The following is a 22767-nucleotide window of genomic DNA, read 5'->3' as shown; positions in this document are numbered from 1 at the left end:
ATAGAAAACAAGCTGGGGAACGGTTGGCACCAACAACGACAACGGTGGCCCTCTTTGCCCACAGCTGGCATCTTCAGCTCTGGCTAGGAGATGGAGAAGACACAGACACAAACACACACATCCCTTCTGTGCGCACACCGACCCATTTGTGCCCTCTCTCTTTCACTCCAAGTCCATCCACATCATAGACATAATCCGGTTTCGCACTGCTTTGACCGCCATGGCTCAAGGCTATGGGGTTCTGGGAGTTGTTTGTTGTGGCAGTAGAGTGTGATAGGTTTGCCTTAGGGACACCATGAGTTGGAAACGAAGGCACACTGCAATTATTAAAAAAGGGAGAGAGGATCTTTAAAGCTGCCAGAGTTTATTCCAGAAATAAAAAGACGTGTTCGTTTGGGGGTCGGATATAACAAACCAGAAGGATTAGAGGTTACAAAAAACAACCCATTTACAGCCATAAAGGCATCTCCAAGTCCCTACGCATTTTGGCAAAGGGAGGTAAACTCAACTGCAGAAGAAGAAGAAGATGGTCACCCTGATGCCATTTTGAATCCATAGCCCTTGTTTGGCTGGCCTTTGGCAGTCCAGGGGTCTCTGGCCCTTTCACTTGTTCTTCTGGCGCAGGAACTCCTTCCGGCCCTTGTCTCTCCCGCCAAACGTCCGGACGCGGTGGATGAGCTGCAGCTGGGCTTCGATGGTGGCCCGGATGTCCACCTCGTCCGGGATGTGGACGTAGCGCACGTTGCGTCCGGTGACAAAGAGGTCAGCCAGTTCGGAGGTGTGCCCACGCCGGTCGGTGAAGGTGGCCTGGGCCAGGCGGATGTTCATGAAGGCGTCCACGTTGGTGACGCGGCCCACGGCCACCGTCTCGTCGCGCAGCTCCACGGTGGTGACGCGGCCGTGGAGGCCCTGGAGGAGGATCACTAGGCTGTTCTCGGAGATGGTCCGCTCCTTAACCGAGTGGCTGACCGCCATCGATGGACGGACAGACGGCTGGAAGGGAAAGGCCAGAAGGGGAAAGATGAGTCCCAAGAGAGGCCCCTTGGGAGGCCCATTTGAGTAGTTTGCCCTCCATATCCACAGATTTACCCATGGCTTGAAAATATTCCACATATATATATATATATATATTCCAAAAGGCAAACCTTGGTTTTGCCATTCTATGTAAGGGGCACCATTTTACTGTGCCGTTGTATTTAAAGGGACTTGAACATCCATGGATTTTGGTATCCAAAGAGGGGTCCCAGAAGATACCAAGGACCCACAATAATAATAATAATAATAATAATGATGATGATGCCCCACTGTATATAATGGGACTTGAGCATCCATGGATTTAGGGATCCACAGAGGGTCCTTGGACCAAACCCAAGCAGATATCAAGGGCCCACTGCATTCTCTTTTTGTGTGTGTTTAATATTTAATCAGGAGTCTCCCTTATCCAGAATCCCAGAATTGAAAACGACTATCCCATGGGGACTTATGGGGGGATGATAGGTCCTGCAGTCCACTGAGAGGGAAGCCTCTTCCTCCGCTTACCTGCCCAGCACAGGAAAGGCCTCCAGGGCGCATGCGCTGACCGCTCCTCCCAGAACGGCTGATGGGCGGGGCCAGAGCGGGAGACCACGCCCCCAGCAGGAACGAAGAAGAGGAGGCAGCTCATTGGCCTGGATGCATCAAGAGACGGGGCTTCAGCCTGCTTTGGATTGGTCCCGCCTCCCTGAGCTCTTGGCTGTCCCTATACACGTGTCAGAGGAGGCAGCACTCGCGCGCGACACGCGTGTTCTCCGAGCTGAACCCCTGTAGCTTTCCCCAGCTCTTGCCTTGGAAGACCTTTGTCTGGAGAAGGAGGAACTGTACTTGGGGCTTCCTTGGCAAGGATTGCAAGCTTCCCCTGAGGCTGAGAGAGTGTGACTCCTTGCAGCCCTTAGAAACATAGAATCATAGAGCTCAGCCAGGACTCGAACCCGGCTCTTCTTCAGAGTCCAACACTCAAGCCACTACTAGGACACACTGGATCATACAAATATTACACACACACACCCCTCCCCATTTGCAGCTTTAACTTCTGCAGCTTTGATTAGTAATGGATTTAATACGTCTTCTCTAGGAATATTTAGGTCCTCCAGCACAACTCTATGGTCACCTTTAACCAAAAGTCACACTGAAGGACCTAGAGAGAATACTCCGCTAGGCATTTGTAGCTCCTCCTGTGCAACTTTATGGTGAGTGTCTGTCGGACGTTGACCACAGAGTTGCACTGGAGGACCTAGAGATTCCTAGAGAGGTGTCCTCTCAGGTAAAAACATGGCGTTTTTGTTATATGAAGTTTTTCCACATTCATGGGGGTCCTGTGCCCCTAACCGTAGCGAATATGGAGGGATGAGTGTACATACATACACACACACACACACACACACACACACACACACACAATGTGACTTCCCTGTTTCCATCTTGGTTAACAAAACAGGTGATGTATTTTTATCGATGGTACACCAATGATAAAGAGAAAAATACTTGGGATACTTTGCTGACAAAGTCCATTTGCAGACTTAACACAGGAAGACCTTTGGATCTAGACTGGGAGGCCAACTGGGAGTTGGAAGGGCCTCCCAGTCCAAACCTTGCCATGTCAGTCCAACATATAAAACAAAGCCTCTGGACGGAGCTGGCCAGCGTCCAGAGAAAAGACCCGCTTGCCCCCCATAAAAGAAACAACCAACTTGCCTCCCCTTTGGATGAGGGCAACTGAGGTTATTCTGGGTCTGCCTGGGCAAGGGGCTCCCATTCCTCTTGGGTGCATTGCATGGCTGTTTAATGTTTTATGCTTGGTTTCAAATGTTTCTGTGTACCGCTTTGAAAATCGAGGTTGCTTTCTGTGTTTGAGAGTAAAAGGCTTGGAGAAGTTCCTTTTGAGAACAACTCCAAGAATGTGGAAAGGAATCCAGTGAGCTGCCAGCTGGCATTTTGCAGGAAGGATGCTGGAGGAAACCTTCCCTCCAACCTCTTATTTTCCAAACTGCTTTTGAGTCAAGGAGTGACGGCAACAGAAAAAGACTAAAAGAAAATGCCCCATGCTTGGGTCAGAATCAGGAATCCCCCCCTCCCCCAATTTAAGGGCAGATTAGGGAGACGAGTCTTTTTAAAAAGGACCAAGCTGATGAACAATAAGCAAGACAAGAGCACTCAGTTTCTGTATTTGCTGGCCTTTATTGCCCCAGATGAACACACTGCAGACTTGGCCCTGAAACCCAAAGCCAAGGGCTGCTGCTTCTGCTCCAGTTAACTCACAAACACACACAAACTAACTAGAAACACAGCACATTTGTTTGAAGTTTACCTGCCTACCTACCTGGGCATGGAATGTGTTTTTAGGCTCACAGGTTAAACTACAGAACTGGAATACAACAGCCCGCTTCCTCTTTGGCTGCTTCCACCTTCCAACCCCACAAAACTCCATCCAGGACATTAACAGCTCATGAAAGGGAGGCAGCAATGAAAGCCTCCGCCTGCCCCTGACCTCCTCTAAGCCTGAGAAAGGGATGGTTAAGCGCACCTAAGCACCGCCACGCTGCCTTGAGTGACCCAACACAAATGGATGGACAGATGGATGAGGAGCCATTCTTTTCTACAGAAGGCCAACACAGCAAGGCATGCGGCTGCCCATGTCGAGATGGTGGGGACAGCCCGCTCTTTCGCACCCAGCGTCCCGGAGGGAGAGTCAGAGCTCATCCATCATGGCCAGCAAGTCGGCCCCCTTGCTGCTTGGCGGCTGGGGCTGCTCCACCTCCTCAAACTCCCCCATGATGCGCGTCAGCTCCTCGTTCCGTTGCTGGTCCTGTTTTGGAAGAGTCCCGTTAATTGCAAGAAGGGACTTAAGACACAGAAGAACCACAGCAGCAGCAGCAGCAGCAGCAACAACAACAACAAAACCCTCAGCATTTGACAGAAATCTAACATTATGTGCTAATACAATGTGGGAAAGAGATTGCTGGACATAGAATCATAGCTGGAAGAGCCCCCAAGGGCCATCCAGTCCCAGCCATTTCTGCCATGCAGGAAGACATAATCAAACCACTCCTGACAGATGGTCATCTAGCTTCCTTTTGAAAACCTCCAAAGAAGGAGGCTCCTCCACTCTTTGAGGGAGTGTTGCCCAGCTCTTACTGTCATGAAATTCCTCCTAATGCTGAGGTGCATTTAGCTGCATTTTCTTTTTGGACTCCAGTTGCCAAAAAAGGTACAAAAAAGGTCCATTATGCCCCAGCTATGTAAGTGTATCCCCAGCACCAAAATGGTGTCTCCCTCAGGCTGTACTAAGGCATCCTTCATTTAACTTTCCTATTCTCACCCCTTGGCCCCTCATGAAATACTAGAAAGCAGGAAGGGCCTACCTGTTCTGCGTTTATCTTGATAACCTGATACGATAACTCCTCCAGGCGAGTCAGGGCAGCATGCCTTTGGGGAAAAAATAAAGAGCCATCATTGCTTGGTGTAAGACCACAGAAATCACCTGATTTGTTAAGCTGCAATAACTCACTCTTTGGCTGCTTTACATTTGCCTCCCTTGTTCTCTGCTTATTATTGCATCTGATCAAGATTTTCTGCAATCCCCGAATTAGTTAAAAAAAGAGTGGTGTGTGTGTTTGTGTATGAGTGAATGAGAGAGATGGGCAGAGCCTGCACACAGGTTGCACACAGGTGGGGATTAAAACTTGTCTCCTGCCCCACTGATTGTGCATATGTGTGCACGCACAAGAGATGTATGGGAAAGGGGAATGTGTGGTGGGCAAACTGTGGCCTATGAGTTGGCCTCAAAAGGCTGCCCAGAGCACAGAAAGGCCCAAACCCTGTCAAAAGCCAAAGGGAGATTTGCCATACTCTTCCTCCTCGTCCGTGGTGAAGAGATTGAGCCGGAAGCCAGACTCAGTCGGCTTCTTGACCTCCAGGCCACCCATCAGCCGGGCCAACAAATTCAGCTCTTCTTTAGCCAGTGGGTTGGGAGCTGTGTTCTCCTGAAGGAGGAAAGAAGGACAATGACCACAGGCCCATTATATGGACAGCAAGTCAAGCGCTCACTACTACACAGCAATGCGTAAGAGAGTTGAATGAAGATACTGACCTTTACACGGGATGCCAAATTTTTGGCAGCCCCTGACGTGTCGGTCTCTACAGGCCGGCTGATGCTGTAGCTAAAAGCAATTGGTAAAAGCTTACATCAGACCAAAATAAATGGCATGAAGGCCCCAGGGACAAATTAGGGTTGGCATGGAACAGCTTACATGTTTGTTCCCAATTTAATGACTCTATCTCCGTGGAGCTCGAAGGACCCTTCCCGGTATGGCAGGACGAAATTTCCTCCATGGGTAAACTCAGTCCGTTTGATTTCGTCTCCTTTACTGTTGAAAAGTCTGGGAGGTGGCAAAACAGAATCACTGACTTTAGGCTGGGTGTCAGTGGCCTTGTCTTAAGCAAACAACAGCTTACAGATTCCCTCAGCCCTGTGCCACAAGGGGATCTTTCAGACTTGGTGTACCTGAATTATTCACCAGGCACACAGAGAAAGCAGATATTTAACTTTCACCTGATGACTCCTGGGACATCTGTTCCCCAAGGGACGGGACCCGAGGTTGGCAGCACAAAGTGGCCATTCGAGTTCTGCACTTTATCTTTCAGCAGAATGGAAACCTGGGGAGGAACAGCCAAAAAGCTTTCATTAGTAAAACAGATCCACTCAGAAATGATTCATGCCTCTTCAGTCCCATCACATCCCACCATTTCATTGTCCTCCTATTGCAAGTTCTGGGACAGAGGCCACAGAACATACCTACCCGGATGTGTATGTCGTGGAAGAAGATGAGCAACGTTTGTCGGATGAGTTGAAATTCCCCAGCAGAGAGCGAGCCATAAGTCTGAAAAAAGAAGTGGAAGACAACAGATGTTTTTTGCCTGTTGGTCAGAGCTATTCACATTCATACAGGTGCTAGGGAAATGCTTTACCTAACATCACTAAGAGCCAGCAAACAATGTCTGAGGAACCTCTGACAACACCGGGGCTGTGCACCTGTTTGTTTCACCCTCAAATACTTTTTTTGTCACTGCATTCAAATGCTGTGCAGTCAGACATAAGTTTGAATGGAATGTTGCTCTTACATCAATGAGCCTTCGAAAAGTTACGTCTACTTGGGTCAGAGTTTTGGGCGATTCGTAGATGAACTCTTTGATGGTGTCCAGGTGGTTGAAGGTGATGAGGAGAAGGTCTTTGGGACGAGGGCAAAGCAAGACTTGGTATTTGAAAGCCATGGTCATTAGATCGTAGAGCTGGAAAAGAAGGTAACCAGAAACCAGTTAAATCGCAAAGCCCAGGCATCACACCAGCAGCCACATTCAACCAAGTTAAGATAATTTCTTGTGCTATTAGCTGGGATTCCTGGGAGCTTACTCAGACCACCTTTCAAAGTAACATGAAATGCTTCATAAAAACCAGGCAGGACATTTGGCAATTCACATTCAGGGAATAACAGTGAGCCAGGGTATAACTGAACTGGATGGCAATGCAGCTGTTGGGAAATGTGCTCCACCAAAGTCCATGTTTCCAAAGGGGTGTTTTTTCCCCTCCCAAAGGCAGCCCCAGGCAGAATTCCTTACACTAATCTGAACTGGAAGTGGGTACCCAGTGTGCCACAATGGCTATGTCTGACTTTCTGGGAAGCAGCTGAGACGGAGGGGAAACACACCTGGCAGTCACAATCCCAATGTGGCCATCCGGAAGCCAAGCTGTGCTCCCAAATGATAAAATCTGATTTTATCATGGGAGTGCTACCTGGTCCAGAACAGGCCAAACGCCTTTTCCTGGAAGACAGATTAACCTTGTCAGAAATTTGTTTGCCTTATATGGATTAAGTGTCAATTTATTAGCCCTCACCGGTACCATTTTACCAGTTTTGAAGATGGATTTAGAACCAGATGAAATGAAACAAAATGGGGAAAGACAGCTATGTGTAATCTGCATACCTATGGGTGGTACCCAACAACTGATAACTCAGAAAAGACAGAGAATGCTGAGGTTTAGTCATCAGTGGATGAATTACTGGCAGATGAGCGATGTGCCTGTGTGTGTATGTGGCTGAGATTAGTGTTGAGGAGGATTCTTATGATTTTATTTAGTGTTTTGGATGCTATGTGAGACACTGGGTGTGACTGGCCAGTTGTGCAATACCTTCACCCTATGTGCAATTCCTGATGTTTTACTGTGGCAGCTTATTGTTAATCACCTTCTTGCAAAAGCTCCGGAGTGTGATGATGGTGCAATAAGACACGTGTACTGGAAATAAAGCAGGATTCCAAGTGCATCACTATGCGTTGGAGTTCAGCCCACGTACCAAGGAGTGTGAATCTCCCAGTCCCACTGGACTGAGAGTGTTTGTTGATAAAGGAAGTGCTGCCTCAGTTCACTTCAGTTCACCTGGGGAAGCCAAAAGGTTGGCCCTCTCACCTTATCCATACTGGGTGCGTTCAGTCTCATGATGGAGGCGTGAACCAGCCGCTCAAAGACGGTCCTCAGTGCCTTCCGGGAGTAGAGTTCTTGCGGCTTAAACAGCTCGTCCATGAACTTTTTGTTGAATAGGCCCCCAATGATGTCATTCATCACTGAAAAGACAAAAAAGGATCACCTTGTCACAAAACAGGTGGGCTCCCGTTCGGCTGCAGAGGAAGACACAGATCTCTGGTCGCTGAGGAGACGACTGGCAGAGGCCACTGGAACCAAAACACACCATGCTCCAAGGAGGTCTCCCCTGCGAGGCTGCGCACTGGATCTCTTCCATTTCAAGATCCACACAGGTGCCTTGGCCTTCTTGGGGTGCCACGAGGCCTGAGAAACATTTTCCCACCCCAAACAGCTCAGCGGTAAAGTGCCAAGCAGCTGCATTTGGAGATGAATCATTCTTTTTTTACCCATTTGTAAATGACATCAATGCTGCTCCCTGCAATCAGAATATAAAGGCCTCTATTATTCACATCAGTTTAAATGAAACAGATGCAGATAAACTGCATCTCCGTTTTAGCCATCTGCAGTTAGTTGGATTGATATGTCTCTCTCTCTCTCTGCCTTCAAGTTACTTCAAACCCATTAATTTCACAGGGTTTTCTTAGAAATACTCAGAGATGGTTTTGCGAGTTCCTTCCTCTGAAATAGACTATACAGTACCTTCTGTTCTTTGGAAGTCCCCCAAACCAGACCTGAGCTTGCTTAGCTTAGCTTCCAAGATCAGTTCAGATCCGGTGCTTTCAGGGTAGTTAGTCCTTGGGCTGATATACACAACTACTGTACACAGTTTCCTCCTTGAACCAAGATATACATCTGAAGCTCAGATTAGCATGGTTTGGCCCTCCAGACGTTGTTTAACTACATCTCCCAATATTGCTTGCCATTGATGACATTGGCTAAGCCTTGTTCAACAGCCTCTGGAGAAATTGTCATTCAACAGCCTCTGGAGGTCCATATTTTGCTCACCCATGATCTAGAGAGTTTGCAGGTCTCTCTCCTACACAGTAGGAAGACTATTTCTGCTGACAAAATTCAGATGTTTAGTCATGATAAAGGTACTTGAGTACGGAATATTATTTTCCTTATATCCAGTGGTATTCAAGCCTGCAGGGTCACAGAAGATTTCCACATAAACTACATTGTACGTCTCCTACTAATAGCAGACTCTCAAATTGGTAAAGGATGTAGTCTTGAATCACTATAAAAATTCCTATTAGATATGATTGTCAACCTGTGGACCTGTCAGAGAACATACAAAATATTCAAAGAAATGTCCAGGCTATACAGTTTTCAATACTAAGTCTTAGGTTTCAGCTGGCTCCAACATGGCAACCCTCTCCTTTGGGTTTTCTGCCAAGATTTGTTTGGAGAGCATTTTCTTCTGGGGCTGAGACAGCGTGACTTGCCTGAGGTCACCCAGTGGGTCTCCATGGCTGGGCAGGAATTCAAATCCCCAGTCTCCCAGATGCCTAGTCCCACAGCATCAGACCCAGTCAGAAAACCTCCTGGTATATTAGGACTCTAGTCCAAGGATGGCTGGACAGAAACATCGCCTCTAGCATTTTGTATGGCCTGGACCCATAAAGAACAAGACAGTGCCACTCCTGGCATTTCTCCAAAGCCTAAGAAACAGGGGAAAAAAGATAGTTGGTTAGTTCACTCTCAGCTTTTCAGGTTGTGAGAGTTTTTAAGTGCCAGTGAAAAATCTCTGGGTTTTTTTTCCTACACAGAAGCAGGAACATTCTGTCCAGAGTTGAGCCTGGCTGCCACTTTTGACTCCCAAGGAACTGGGTTCATGCAACCACCACTGAAAGATACATAATGTGTCCACAGCCCATGGCTTTGCAGGTAGCCACAGTAACTTACTGCTCAAACTTCCCCCTGACACACGACTTAATGCTCAGACTAAAGGATGGTTTCAAAAAGCTGCAGCCTCTCCTCCCCCTTTCCTTATTGAGCCATAATACACCATACAATGTGAAGAAACAGAAAAGGAGGCATTTGCGGGGCTAGGCTGGGTGTGGAGATTCACTTCTGAAAACCTTCTGACTTGCCCCTATTTAATGTGACGGAAGCAACCGTTTTAAAAATATTCACCTTGGAATGCGCAAGAATGCCACAAGGCGGCAGTGGCATGCGCTGGGCTTTAATCCAGATAATCAAAATATGCACAAGAAGTAGTCAGTACAAGGCAGCTGCCCACAAAAACTGGGGGAATTTGGCTACTTTAGCAGCAGCATAGGAAGACAGTGAGAGATGGGAAGAGGCTGAGAGGAAGATGGCATGCACACCCTCTGCCTGTGTTTGGCCCATCAGAGACGAGGCCCATGCAGATGAATGCCTCTCCTCACACGGAGATGCCGGGAGGACAAATTGGCCCACAGAGAATCCAGCGCTTTGAATTCTCAAAGCACCTCCTTTCTATGGTGCTGGTGGAGTGTTTTTTAACCTGAGCAGAAAAGCAAGTGTCATTTCTGTTTGCTTTTGCATGCAGAAAGCCGTGAGCTCTCACTAGTGCATCCGTTGCCAGTGAGAAAGCAGTGATGGGTGTGTTTGTGCGTGTTCACAGATGGATATACTGCATGCACTTAAAAACAATGTTGGTCAGTCCAAGAATGACTGTTCAATCAAGTAGGGCAGTTCCTACATTTTGACAAATGAACAAGTGCACTTGGGCAGCCCATGCGTATATGTTCTGGCACACTATCACAGCGTTCCCTAACCTGGCACCATCTAGATGTGTTGGGAACCACAGAAAGGCCAGGTTAGGGGAGGCCGGTCTATGGCACCTGAGGGGCATTTTTAGTTCCTGAGCTGCTACAACAAAACTTGGACTTCTAAATATCACCTATTTCGATCAACAGAGGATATGTCTGGTCAGAAAAGACTGTCCAAGTTAACCTCTCCAATATTGGTCAAATATTGCCAAATAATATTCAGGTGTTCTTAAACTCTTCACATCATATGGAGAGAGTAATCAGATTTCATGCTTATGCTACTTACAAAATCGTTCTAAATTTTAGGACCACTTTAGACTACTTTATTGGATGTTTATTCTATTCTCCATCCAATGAGCTCAGGGCAGCCTACACAACCCTGGCCCATTTTACCCTTGGGGCAACCCTGCCAAGTCCGTTAAGCTGAGGATATGGCACCGGAGGAAACGTCACCTAATACAATCGCAGGTGAGGGAGGATTTCGATCTCGCTGGCCCTGGGCTGATACTTTACCGCAGGTGCAGGCAAAGTGCAGCCTGCCCTTGTGTCGAACTGGGGCTCCCACGATCCTTCGCTGTTGGCTATGCTGGCTAGGACTGCTGGGAGTTGCAGTCCAGCAATGTCTGGTACCCATCACTTGCCCTCCTCTGCTTTGTAGATGAGGAAGTGGCTTAGGTCCAAAACCCACTGCAGAAATAATCCAGTTTGAGACCACTTTAACTGGCACTGAGCCAGGGCCACTGATGTGATCTCAAACTGGATTATTTCTGCAGTGGGTTTTGGACCTTTGTGCTCCTATTTGGAGATGCCTGTTGTAAGATACAGAGACATGTTGCTGCTGGGTTTGTATGTAATTGCTGTTTGGCTTGCTAATCATGAGATGTTTGAAAAGGGTCAAGCGACTACCAAATACTGGGATATTTGGCAATATCTGACCATCATCAACTGACACCAGTCTCTCATCCGTCTGTTGGATCAACCTCCCAAACCCAATGGAACCGTCCAATTGTGGTTCTTAATTGCTTCCTGGTGTAAATATTGTAGAGGAGTGTGTCTCTCAGCCCCGAGAAGCTGAGCTCCGCAAGTGTAAAAACGCAGGCGCTCAAGGGATGTTCCAGCAGTGCCTCCCTCCTCTGCATACGGCGCACGCATAGCATGGGATTTCAGTGCAAAAGGAAGGAAAAAGGAGGCCTTATGCCGGGTGGCTAAAAAAAGAGAGCAAACGTTACAGTACCTCGTTTCCTGTCCCCATCAGTCCATTCATCTACACGAAGCATAAAATAGAAAAAACGACGGGTCAAGTGCTAAGAACGACACACGCTGGCATCCAGGTTGGAAAAGGGAAAGGAGGAGGAAAGGACCCAAAAGACTTTGGGGTCTTTATTCTAGCAAAGTTACATAAGGCAAAAGAGAAGAGAGTAAGGTAACCTCGTTCCGCAAACTGTGGGGAAAACAACTTTCAAACTAACAGCGGCAACCGCTCTGATGTGGGCCACTCTCCCCATTGCTCCCTTCTACTACTGATGTTTCAACAGATGTAAATGTATCTCAGATGCACTGGACCTCGCATTGTGGCTTCTTACAGTAGATACGGGACTTGGCAGTTTTCAAAGACAGGGCTGTTTAGGTTTGTTTCAGCAGGGAATAAGGGATCTCTGCACAGCAAAGTAACACATAAAAAGGGGGCACCCCTGCTGTTTTTGTGGCTCTTGAACACTTCAGACTCCAGTGTCTGTATGTGTGTTTATCTATATATATACATATCTATACATATACACACTGTGTGTGTATATTTATATATACACATAATCTGTGTGTCTGTGTGTGCGTGTATGTGTATATATATATATATATATATATAGTGTGTATTTATATATATGTATATACATGTATATAAATACACATTATATATATACACACACACACACAGAGATAGTGTGTGTGTATAGTCTGTATATACACACACACACACACTGTATATACAAACATATATATATATATAGTGTGTGTGTGTGCGCACACACACATATATAAATACACACTGTGTGTGTGTGTGTACTCATTCCTCCACATTTCCAGCTTTGACCTTTGCGGCTTTGATTATTCATGGGTTTTATTAGTAGGTTCCCTCTAGGAACATCTAGGTCCTCCAGGGCAACTCTATGGTCAACTTTAACCAAGAGTCGCACTAGGGATTCCTAGAGAGACCACTCCGCTAGGTGTCTGTAGCTCCTCCAGCACAATTCTATGGTCAATGTCTATGGGCAGAGGTTGACCACAGAGTTGCCCTGGAGGACCTAGAGATCCCTAGAGAGGTGTCCTCTCAGGTAAAAACATATATATATATATATGTTTATATATGTGTGTGCGTCTATATATATACGTTTATGTGTGTGTATATGTTTATACAGTATATATATATGTGTGTGTGCGCGCGTATATACTGTGTGTGTATACACACACACACACACACACACACAGAGTATACATATATATAGTACGGCAGAGAGTCCTCTGGTGTTGCCCCTAGTCCCAGCCAACACACTTTGGCAAAGTGACTTCTCTGGGGCGACCCCAGAATCCCCTTGAGACAGGCATCAGATTCCCCTTGAGGACTGCAGGTCCCATCATCCCCACTCCCCTCTGAATCAGGTGAGTTCTTCTCAGGGTTATGTGTGTGTTGGGATGCCAGCCAGGGCTGAGAGGTAAGTTCCCAGAATCCTCCTCGCCCTCCTCCCTCTCGCCAGCCAGAGGGGGATTCTGGGAGTTGTAGTTCTTCCTTCCCTCCCTCTCTCGCTCTTGGGCTGACCTTGCCTGGCCTTGTCTCCTGGGATGCTCTGGGCGCGGAGCCGCTGGTCCACGATGTAGAGCATCTCCCCTCCCAGGTTCAGGACCAGCAAAGGAAGCGTCCGCAGAGACATGGCGACCGGGAGGAAGAAGGGCCGCTTTGGATTGCTAAAGCAGGAGCCACAACAGGCCGCGGCTCCGTCGCCACGGCAACTGCCGGGAAGGAGCGAACCAATCAGGAAACGGGGAGGAGGCTGGGCCAATCAGGAACCGCCTTGCTTCCAGGCCCTCAGGGGCGTGGCTTAAGCCTCTCATTCCCCCGCCCATGTAGAAGGGGCGGAGCCGGCTCCCTCAAGGAGCCATTTTAAAGGCGCATGCGCAGTTCAAGCTGTGAAGTCTCCAGGGGAAGGGAAGGCAGCTGTGTTGCCCTTACAGCTGTAGCAATGGCTTTTTGACAGGCATTCAAAACATGCATCAGAAATAATGTAATTTGACACCACTTTAATAATAATAATAATAATAATAATAAAACTTTATTTATAGCCCACTTTTCTGTTATGGGAACAATCAAAGGGGATTACATATTTAAAATACACCCAATATACAGTGCACAATATGTATAATATCTCTATATCTCCCCCTTAAAAGAGAATTAAACTCATTACAATTAAAAATTAACCTGTTAAAATAAACTATTAATAAATAATTGGCACAGTTCCACCCTACGGTGTCCTGGGATCTGTAGTTTTGTTGTGGCAAACCTTCAGTAAAAGAACTCCTTGGAACTAGAATCATGGAAAGTCATTCAAGTGACTTGCCGACAAGTTGCTCCGTGTGAAGTTGAAGGCTTTCCCGGCCAGCATTGTGGACTCCGTGGCTGTGTTCTGGAAGAGTTCGTTCCTGACATTTCGCCAGTCTCTTGCTAACTCCGGGAACGAGTGTGCACTTCCCGCGCCATGCGGCACAACTCGCACCAGCCACAGAGACACATGGAGAGGGCGTCCCGACAGACCGTGCCCTAAAGGAGGCAAACCAAGCCAAAGAGGAGTAAGTCGTTAAAACAAATTCATTGCCAAAGAGTTACACTTGTCCCTCCGTATCTGCTAAGGTTAGGGGCACAAGACCCCCGTGAATATGGAAAAACCGCAACGAACAAAAATGCTATGCTTTTACCTGTGAGAACACCTCTCTAGGAATCTCTAGGTCTTCCAGGGCAACTCTGTGGTCAACATCTGCCAGGCACTGACCATAGAGTTGCGCTGGAGGAGATACAAATGCCTAGTAGGGTATCCTCTCTAGGTCTTTCAGGGCAGCTTTTAGTTAAGGTTGACCATAGAGTTGCACTGGAGGACCTAGATATTGTTAGAGAGAACATATTAATCAAATCTGTCAATAATCAAATCCGCAAATATCAAAGCGGCAAATATGGAGGGGTGTGTGTACTTGTTACCACTGTTGCTACTGCTGTCTTTGGATCTAACAAGTAGATTCAGTCCTCCTGAGTTTGGTACAGGGATTTAACCATGACCAGTCCTTACTCTTTGAGAGGACATTTATGGGGGTTTCTAGAAATAGTTCCTATGGTGTACGTCTCAGCAATGTCTCTTGTCACCCAGATCCTGGAATTACAATCCCATAGATCGGGAGAACACCTTACAACCCTCCCCCCCAAAAAAAACCCCATGAAGCGGGGGCTTCTTACCGGAATGCCATAGGAATGTCGCATTTCGGTCCGCAGTGCTGTCATGCCGCCAGGCACCAACCCAAGACAACAGTGCTCTCCGTATTTATGCGAGACGTAACAGCTGAGGATGGCCGGGCAACAAAATCCAACACAGCCTGCAAGAGGAAAATATGCAGAGACCCATAAGCAAACATTAGCCTAAATTCTCTTTTGGTCCTTAGTAGAGTAGACCTATTGAATCCGTTAGATTTACCTATGTGTTGACTCACCATTCAACAATTGATTGAATGGGCCTACTTTGCTTGGCGACTAGCCGATGGGATGCCAGCTATTGGTTAGGAACTGACTAGGAGTGCCAAATAATTCAGTTTGGTACCATTTTAACTGCTATTATTATCATCATCACCATTATTATTAAGCTTTATTTATACACGCTGTACATGCAATCAATTAAATTAGATTTAAAATAAACCTGCCTATGGCGTACACTCTGCTAAAGTAATTAAACATGGCTATGGCTCCATCCCTACAGAATCCTGGGATTGGTAGTTTTGTGAGGCACCAGCTCGCTTTGGCAGAGAAGGATAAAAGACCCTGTAAACTACAAATCCCATCATTTGCGAGTATGGAGCTGTACCAAAGCGAGTTGTAAGCACATTTATGTAAAAGCAATGTGAGAATTAAAGGACAAATTCCAGGAAAAGTGTGTTCAGGAAAGGGGTCAACAAGCCACCTGTATGAATCCTCCCTGTACATCCCAGTCTCCCCAGCTTTCTATCTATGTAGACACACATACACGCATATATTTGTTCCCCATAGAGAAGCAGCCAGGTGCCTACTTACACATGGGGCAGTCTGAACAGCAGTCGTATCTCCCAGTGCTCCAGCTGCCTTCGGAGGAATGGGTGACAGGGGAAACGATGCTCACCGGCTGGCAGACCACGGGCGCCTGGGACATGGCGAAGGCTGAGACGGCTACTGTGAAAACTGCCCTGGAAAAAGCAAACTTGAATAGCAGTTGCAATAGCCTTGCAAGCAGCACTTGGCTCTTTTATACCTGTGAACTCAAAGCTTCCGTTCCTTGTGGCATCTGAGTAAGCCACAAGGGTTTGAGCAACGGGGGAAGCAGAAAGGGGAGGGGTGCTGGCATTGGAGTGTGATCTGGGGCCCGTTCACACCAGAGTTATAGTGCTTTGATTCCAGTGTAACTGCCGTGGCAACCTCTTATGGAAGCTTGGGACTGGCAGATCATGGAGGGGGCGATAGAAGTTTATTTTCCCAATGGATTTAGTACCTCCAGCCCAAGTTGTCAACTAACACTATATATAGCATCCCAAGCTGAAACCCAAGCAAAACCATATTAGATCATTCTTCCTTTCCCATGGCAGTTAAAGCAGAATCCAAGTGTAATAACTGCGTAGTATGAATGGACTTCTGAATGAATGAATGAATGAAATTTTATTTCTATACCACTATTCCTTGCAGATCACAGCGGTTTACAAAAATCACCATCAAAAGACACTACAATACATCAATCCATAACCCAATAATACAAAAACCCACCATACCAATTTAAAAACAATACAAAGTATCCTAAAACATTTCATACAATCATTTGCAATCTAAAACCCAATTAAAGGGTGGTTTTTAGTTTCTGGTGAAACTGAGCATGGAAGAGCAGCTTTCTTAGTGTCAACAGTTGTGAGGAGCTGGTTGATGGGTTATCAAAAGGAACTTTGCATAAATAAGTTAATAAATGCGCAGTCTATGGTACTGTTTGCTTTATGCTTCACTTGATCCTGTCAACAGACAGAGAACAGGCATCAGTGCCAGACTACCCCAGCAGCAGAATTGTGTTCTTAAATCTTGAGAGGATACCATGGATGTATTATTATTTTTATTATTATTATATGGAGCAGAGCCAACTCTACCTGGTGAGTCAGCTGAGGCTGGATGTCAATGGAAGTGGTCCAAACCCTGACGTCACGTGGGACCAGTAAAGCTCTTCTCATGCCAAATACCTCCTACCCTTGCCCAACTTAAAACAGGAAACACTGATGTGTAATAAATCTGGCCTCTGTGACCTCATGTGTCACCAACTCCGGGGGGATCAACAACTGACACATGTTTTGCAAGCAGTTATGATTGTTTTCAATCTTGTTTAAAACAAGCAGCGGTAGGACCAATTTTTAAAAAGACCAGTATCAACCTTTCTTTCACATCAGCTCCTTTGTCTATGAGAACATCCCAGGAGTTACACAGACCCCCTCCCCGCCAGCCATGGCCTGCAGAGCATATGTAAGGCAGGAAGAAAGCTAAGCATTCAAACACACAAAAGGCAGAGGGATGGGTAGGGTGTTAAACAATTTATTGGTTGTTATCTTCTGTGCCTTTTGCTCAATATGAGCCTCTCTGACACAGTATCTGCTTATACTGGAGTCCCTTCATTTTGCAGTGCTGTCTCCAACTTCGTTGGTTTGGGTCTCTCTGGGCCCCTTCGCCTCGGTTTCAGCTCCCCCTGGGCTTTTAGCTTCTGCACCTCTTGGAAAATCTAAAAGATTAAGAGGAAGAAGAAATGGGGAAGGCAGCACCTGCGCAAGACAAAGTCACGCTTCTCTGGCCCAAGGAGGTCACCAGGCAGAATGGTTTTGTCTCTTTTCTGACACTCTGGTCACTGCTGGATCATTCTCTACTCTCCTAATGGTTTATTGAGAGAAGATGGACTAGATGGCATAGAGATGTGGGGGGCCAAAATTTTTCTCCACCAATCAAACCAATTTCCACTATACATCACAAGTCCAGGAATGCAACCCCAACATATTGTGGGACTCACCTATACCTGAACTTTTCAAGCACAGCTCACTACCTGTGGCTTGCTACCTAAATCCTTCAGCATGACAGCCCAAGCACTACCTGTCCCAACCCACCAACCCACCCACTCTCTCTTCCAATGGAGTTCCCTCCTACAGCATCCAAGTGGCTGTTGCCACTCCTGAAGCCCCACCTGGCTGTGCTAAAGTCTCACCTTGATGCACAAGGCTTTCTTGGCGATCCAGCGCCGCGTAGGCCGGCGGTGGTACTGTGGCGAGGGCACGTACTCAATGCCCAGCTGCTTGCAAGTGTTCTCAAAGTCATCGTAACGGCTGTTGCGCAGGTACTTCAGCAACATCTTCCTCTGGTCTATGGCCATCATCATATAGCGACGGTTAGCCTTGTCCTGAAGAGAAAGATTCAGTTCTACCAATTGCTATTATGTTCATCTAGGAGTGGGAAACTACACTAGGTGTGCGCACATGTAATTTTCCTCTTTGTGCCTTGAACTGGCCATCCTAGCACATTCCTGGCTAACTGGAGCCCCTTCTGGTTTTTATTTTGGCCAGATTTTGGGGTGCTGCATTGGAGGCCATGGGGTTACAGCACACAAAGAAAAAGTCAGGGGCTTCATGTGGTTCACAGGCCACACTTTCCCAACCCACTGTGGTCAATGTAAAGCCTTCCACTGTTAAAGTCTTTCACTGATTCAACTGCTTGGCTATAAATCTAATGACTGAAATTTATTGTATTTACTTATTACAAAAAGACAGTCCAGGAAACTTTAATTTATGTTATTTTCGAAGTGAAAGGTAATAAAACAACTGCTCATTTGTGAGAAGGAAATGTTTTCATCATCTTAAATAGGAATGTGAAACATTCGCTGTAACAACAGATCACAAGACCCAAAGTGACTTCAAACATTAAGCAACTTCCATGCCAACCAGCACTGTGCAAGATGCCACTTTAATCTACAACTCTATTCATCTACCAGCTTCGGCATGAAATACAAGCTATCTATTCATCATCACTCATTGGTTCCTTTGGTACTTTTCCAGAAGATTCTGCTGATTCTGGATTCATCATTTATAGGGATTCTTGCAGCATGATGTAAGACATAAAACTTGCTTTGGAGAAGGTTACCTTGGGGTGCAGGTGCAGATGCTCCTGGAGTGTGCGGATCTTGGCCGTCAAATATGCAACTAGAACAAAAGAAAGCCATTGTGGGAAGGCTATTTCCATAGGACCACCTCTAATCATGTATTTTCTCACCTTAATTTCAAGCATGTTTATTTATTTAAATGCTTATTCTCAATCCTCTATCATGAGATCTCAAGATAGTGTCCCACAAAATCAGTTTAACCAGACTCAGTGAAGGAAGCCGCAACTGCCCTGAGTTTGCAAGAGCTGAGCAGAGCTGTTAGTAACAGGGTGACTTGCAGATCTCTTATTCATAGGGTCGACTTAACAGATATTAACAACAACAAAATAATTTAAAGCACTATAAAATTTAAAATGCACTAAAAGGACAGTCAACAATTTAACAACTAAAACAGGACAGTTAAAATAGGTTAAAATCAATTTAAAACCATGCCCACATTTAGATTTGGATATCAACTGTGCACAGACATAGGTCTGCCATTTGATATGTAATTCTGGTAGTTTTACCATGGAGGTTTTGTCAATGGATGTGCTGCTATATGCTAATCAATGGCAATTTGGCTGGACGGTCCAAGGTTCATTTACTGCTGCCTTCCCACTAGGCTATTTAAAGGAGACAGAGCATGGACAATTTTGGAATAGGATGTTTGGAAGGATGGGAAAATGGGCCATCCATCAGCTGCATGGAGGGACTCGTTTATATTTGGCTTCTTTTGCCCAGAAAAGTCTGGCTGTCTTGGCTTGCCTAAGGAACTTTCAGTTGACAAGGGAGACCACAAGGGGGAAATGAGATTAAGAAATCTTCCTCACTGCATGTTGAATTCAAGCTCTTTCCGTACAAAGCACAAAAACACACATTGGAATCTGTTGTGACCTCTATGCACAGGACAAGTGTTGAGGGAAACCCATCTCAACCCTGAGAGATCAACAATGACTTGGAATCTCAGTTTTGAAATGTACTCTTCCGATATCTTGACTCCCTGCTGTTCCTCTTTCTAAGTGTCCATTGCCTCACTGAAACAAGGAACTTTTCAGGTTTCTCTTGGCCTCCAAAAACATATCTACTTACTTTGAACCTCAAAGGAGCCATTGTCATTTGGAGATTTCCGGACTTTGTCTGCCAGCTGCTCTTTCTTGATTTTCACTTTTTCTTTCTGTGTGCGCAAGGAAAAGACACAATTGGTGCAATTATATTTCTGTAATGTACTTATTTATTGTGAGAGCGTATGTTTTCATATATATATATATATATATATATATATATATATAAAAATAACCAAAGAGCATTAACAGACACTTGTTGTTATGTGCTTTAAAACTGACGTTGCCTTATAGTAACCTTGACCGGGGTTAAGGAATGGTCTTGAAGGGAGACCGGCTGCCCAGAGAACTGACCTGGCTTGCCATTTCCAAAGAGAGCATCCTTCTCACAACGTCGTCCACCCTGCAGAAATCACAAGACAGCCTCTGGATTACTCCGCTTCTATGCCTCATACAGGTTAGCTTTTAAGAACAGTCTTGACAGATGTTAAGATCAAGATGTCCTGAGGACATTATTTTGTCCCAGAATATTTGTAGTGGAGATGAAGAACATATGGAAGGATTTTTTTTTAAATGGGCTCCCTGCTCTGAAGATGCTAGACAATAAAATGAGGCAGTATCTCTACTTTGGGGGACGGGGTCATGGCCCTTTTCCTTCCTACTTCAAAATCTGAAGGGTGACAAAGCAGAAGGCAGTCCGGTTTCGCACAAGATGTGACTAGCTTTGCTATCTAAAGGTACAACCCAGCCCTTTGTGCCGGCAAAACTTACTGGTCTACAGCTGGGACGCTGACGTATTTCCACTGCAACATGGTAGGAGGCAGGTCATTCAAATGGCTGGTTATTTCTGCAAAGAAAAGAAAGGGGAGGATTTAAAATGGGACAGCATTGTGCTAAATCTCTCTGGCCCACCACACTGTCTCTAGTAATGGCCAGCTAGGTGTCTCTGGAAGGCCACAAGATGGTGGATGGAGGCAATGCAAAACACAGATCTAAACTTGTCCCAAGGGGAAGGAAGTACATTCCAAGGGAAAAGCAGAGGGAGATTCCAGATAAGAAAGATAAGGTAGTGGATGAGAGGTCATGAGTAAACTAGCTGATTTCCTTGCCTAAATGAATATGCCACACATTAGAGAAAGAAAGAGTCTAAAGGACCACTCACAGATCTGACTACCTTTTATTTTAATGTCTCAATGAGATCAGGGCCTGGAATCAGTGGCAAGACTGGCAGCCATCCTTGCAAGGGACTGGCACACCTTTAACTTTGTGAAAACAGAATTCAAAGATATAGCTATAGAATCAGTATGCAGAGAGATCTTGTAACACCTTTGAGACGAACTGAAAGAAAGAAGTGGACAGCATGCCCTTTCATAGGCTTCAGTCTACTTCCTCAGAAGCATTTAGTTATTATTACTATTATTATTCGAAGACATGGATGCGTTAGTCTGTAGAATCAGTATGTAGAGAGATCTTGTAGCCCCTTTGAGACTCACTGAAAGAAAGAAATTGGCAGCAAGGGCTTTCCTAGACTTCAGTCTGAGGAAGTAGACTGAAGTGTATGAAAGCTCCTGCTGCCAATTTCTTTCTTCCAGTGAGTCTCAAAGGGGCTACAAGATCTCTCTACGTTTGTGGAAACAAGAATGCCACGTTCTCCGTAGAAGGCTGAAAGCCCTTTGCCTTACACTTATCGATCTGTATCTAGGTGGGGCGGCCATCATCATGGATTGCCCAAGAAACCAGTCTTAGACAGTCTTCTTTACCAGATTAAATGCCGCAGCAAGGCTAGAAGAGGGCAAACTGGCACAGACCTTGCTTCTTCCTCCGGACGGGCCGCGCATAATCCCTGGCTGCTTGAAGGAGAGGACTCTTCCCTAAAAAAAGAAAAGAAACATGGCTTGTAACATACAGGTAATATATATATATATGAATGCTTTCAGCTGCTTAAATACGACGTTTTGCTTTAGCACTGCAACTTACTCCACAGATTTTAAGTTGCACCCTTCTCCCCTTTTTACTGCAAATCACTATCATCAAAGCCCCAGATATAAATTAAAAATCACACTTAACTCAGAATAATCTGAGTTTCTTCACAGAATAACCTTTCAATGTGTTTTAATATTATAACTTATCGGATACGAAAAACCACTGTGCTTTAAATATTGCAACTGACTGTATTTTTTTGTTGTTGTTGTTCTAGTTGCAATTTGTTCCTCTCTTTAAAAGTGTCACGAAAAGGCTTTTGCCCCTTTAGTGCAGAAATAATACAGCTTGACATCACTTTTAATGCCATGCTATGGAATCCTGGGATTTGTAGTTTGGTGGGGGGGCATCCATCCTCTTGGGCAGATGATGATACAGACCTTGTAAAAAACTACAAATCCCAGGATTCCCTAGGATGGAGCCGTGATGTCTTTAACTGCTGTGAGGGCTCCCTGCTGCTGTGGAATCCTGGGATTTGTAGTTTTGAGAGAAACACTTTAGCCTTCTCTGCAGAGACATCAATAAAGCACAAGTCCCAGTTTGAGTTTTCCACAGCATCGAGCCTTAATCCTGCAGCGTGGCAGCAGACCAAGGGTTGCATCTACACTGCACCATTAATTCGGTTTGACACCGTCCAGTGGAATCCTGGGATTTGTAGTTTTTGTAGCCCCCTTTTTCTTACTCGGAGGCGGAGGAGGAAGCGGCGCCCGCAGCGCTTGGAAGCCGAGCCGGCCTCTCCCCGCCCGCAGCGCCCAGAAGCCCCGCAGCCACATTCTCCCCTCAGCTATTCCTTCATCCGCTGGGCGCCGCCATCTTAGGCCGCCGACCAATAGGAAGCGAAGCCCCGCCCCTCTGGAGGGTGATCGACAGCCCACTCAGCCTCTCTCGCTGCCTTTCCTTCCTCTGCCCAGTCGGTGAGTTACTTCGCCGTAGTGCGCATGCGTATAAAGAACCCATCGCGGTTGGTCACTCTGTGACTCGAAGGAGGCGTGGCCTTAAGGGAGGAAAGAGCTTTCCTCTTTCGTTCTGGACTA

The 22767-nt window shown here is 46.1% G+C and overlaps 4 protein-coding genes across 6 annotated transcripts; all 4 read right to left on the bottom strand.

Annotated features, from left to right (window-relative positions):
* Positions 1-347: 347 nt before the first annotated feature.
* Positions 348-1594, bottom strand: LSM10 (LSM10, U7 small nuclear RNA associated). Its single transcript, XM_089479194.1, has 2 exons — positions 1540-1594; positions 348-993 (listed from the first exon to the last, which is right to left on the bottom strand). Exons 1-2 carry the CDS (start codon positions 1570-1572, stop codon positions 604-606), a joined length of 423 nt encoding a protein of 140 aa, XP_089335320.1. The 5' UTR covers positions 1573-1594; the 3' UTR covers positions 348-603.
* A 1605-nt stretch (positions 1595-3199) lies between these two features.
* On the bottom strand, positions 3200-13283 carry OSCP1 (organic solute carrier partner 1). 3 transcript variants are annotated; one of them, XM_089478967.1, is made up of 11 exons: positions 13079-13283; positions 11504-11533; positions 7499-7653; positions 6157-6324; positions 5835-5915; positions 5588-5691; positions 5286-5414; positions 5126-5195; positions 4885-5018; positions 4398-4461; positions 3200-3841 (listed from the first exon to the last, which is right to left on the bottom strand). In XM_089478967.1, exons 1-11 carry the CDS (start codon positions 13188-13190, stop codon positions 3725-3727), a joined length of 1164 nt encoding a protein of 387 aa, XP_089335093.1. In that variant the 5' UTR covers positions 13191-13283; the 3' UTR covers positions 3200-3724. The 3 variants fall into 3 exon arrangements, with proteins under 3 accessions (XP_089335093.1, XP_089335096.1, XP_089335095.1); XM_089478970.1 differs by lacking the exon at positions 11504-11533 and adding an exon at positions 8959-9174 and having other exon boundaries at positions 13079-13157; XM_089478969.1 differs by lacking the exon at positions 11504-11533.
* Positions 13284-13622: 339 nt separating this feature from the next.
* On the bottom strand, positions 13623-16996 carry LOC149304960 (cornifelin homolog A-like). The gene is made up of 3 exons (XM_089479017.1): positions 15584-16996; positions 14759-14895; positions 13623-14074 (listed from the first exon to the last, which is right to left on the bottom strand). The coding sequence occupies exons 1-3, from the start codon at positions 15696-15698 to the stop codon at positions 13979-13981; spliced, it is 348 nt and encodes a 115-aa protein (XP_089335143.1). The 5' UTR covers positions 15699-16996; the 3' UTR covers positions 13623-13978.
* A 95-nt stretch (positions 16997-17091) lies between these two features.
* On the bottom strand, positions 17092-22608 carry MRPS15 (mitochondrial ribosomal protein S15). The gene is made up of 8 exons (XM_089479016.1): positions 22416-22608; positions 21562-21624; positions 20525-20600; positions 20108-20156; positions 19782-19866; positions 18695-18753; positions 17766-17957; positions 17092-17291 (listed from the first exon to the last, which is right to left on the bottom strand). The coding sequence occupies exons 1-8, from the start codon at positions 22504-22506 to the stop codon at positions 17169-17171; spliced, it is 738 nt and encodes a 245-aa protein (XP_089335142.1). The 5' UTR covers positions 22507-22608; the 3' UTR covers positions 17092-17168.
* Between the last annotated feature and the right edge of the window lie 159 nt (positions 22609-22767).

This window comes from Sceloporus occidentalis, unplaced genomic scaffold (assembly GCF_023333645.1).
Source record: "Sceloporus occidentalis isolate IW3139 unplaced genomic scaffold, rSceOcc1.0.p SCAF_13, whole genome shotgun sequence".
Classification (NCBI taxonomy): domain Eukaryota; kingdom Metazoa; phylum Chordata; class Lepidosauria; order Squamata; family Phrynosomatidae; genus Sceloporus; species Sceloporus occidentalis.
Note: the sequence above shows the minus strand (reverse complement) of the source record. Positions and strands in the feature narration are given on the sequence as shown.

Bases quoted from the DNA above. Each gene is read 5' to 3' on its own strand.
- LSM10 (XM_089479194.1), bottom strand. From the start codon at position 1,572: ATGCGCCCTGGAGGCCTTTCCTGTGCTGGGCAG. The intron at 994-1,539 runs GTAAGCGGAGGA...TTTCCCTTCCAG, and splicing joins GCCTTTCCTGTGCTGGGCAG to CCGTCTGTCCGTCCATCGAT.
- OSCP1 (XM_089478967.1), bottom strand. From the start codon at position 13,190: ATGTCTCTGCGGACGCTTCCTTTGCTGGTCCTGAACCTGGGAGGGGAG. The intron at 4,462-4,884 runs GTATGGCAAATC...TTTTCCCCAAAG, and splicing joins ACCACGGACGAGGAGGAAGA to GCATGCTGCCCTGACTCGCC. The intron at 3,842-4,397 runs GTAGGCCCTTCC...CTTCCAAAACAG, and splicing joins TCAAGATAAACGCAGAACAG to GACCAGCAACGGAACGAGGA.
- LOC149304960 (XM_089479017.1), bottom strand. From the start codon at position 15,698: ATGTCCCAGGCGCCCGTGGTCTGCCAGCCGGTGAGCATCGTTTCCCCT. The intron at 14,896-15,583 runs GTAAGTAGGCAC...TTCCTCTTGCAG, and splicing joins CTGTTCAGACTGCCCCATGT to GCTGTGTTGGATTTTGTTGC. The intron at 14,075-14,758 runs GTAAGAAGCCCC...TGCCTCCTTTAG, and splicing joins GACATTCCTATGGCATTCCG to GGCACGGTCTGTCGGGACGC.
- MRPS15 (XM_089479016.1), bottom strand. From the start codon at position 22,506: ATGTGGCTGCGGGGCTTCTGGGCGCTGCGGGCGGGGAGAGGCCGGCTC. The intron at 20,157-20,524 runs GTAAGTTTTGCC...TGATTTCTGCAG, and splicing joins AGCGTCCCAGCTGTAGACCA to GGTGGACGACGTTGTGAGAA. The intron at 18,754-19,781 runs GTAAGTAGATAT...CTTTTGTTCTAG, and splicing joins TGGCTCCTTTGAGGTTCAAA to TTGCATATTTGACGGCCAAG.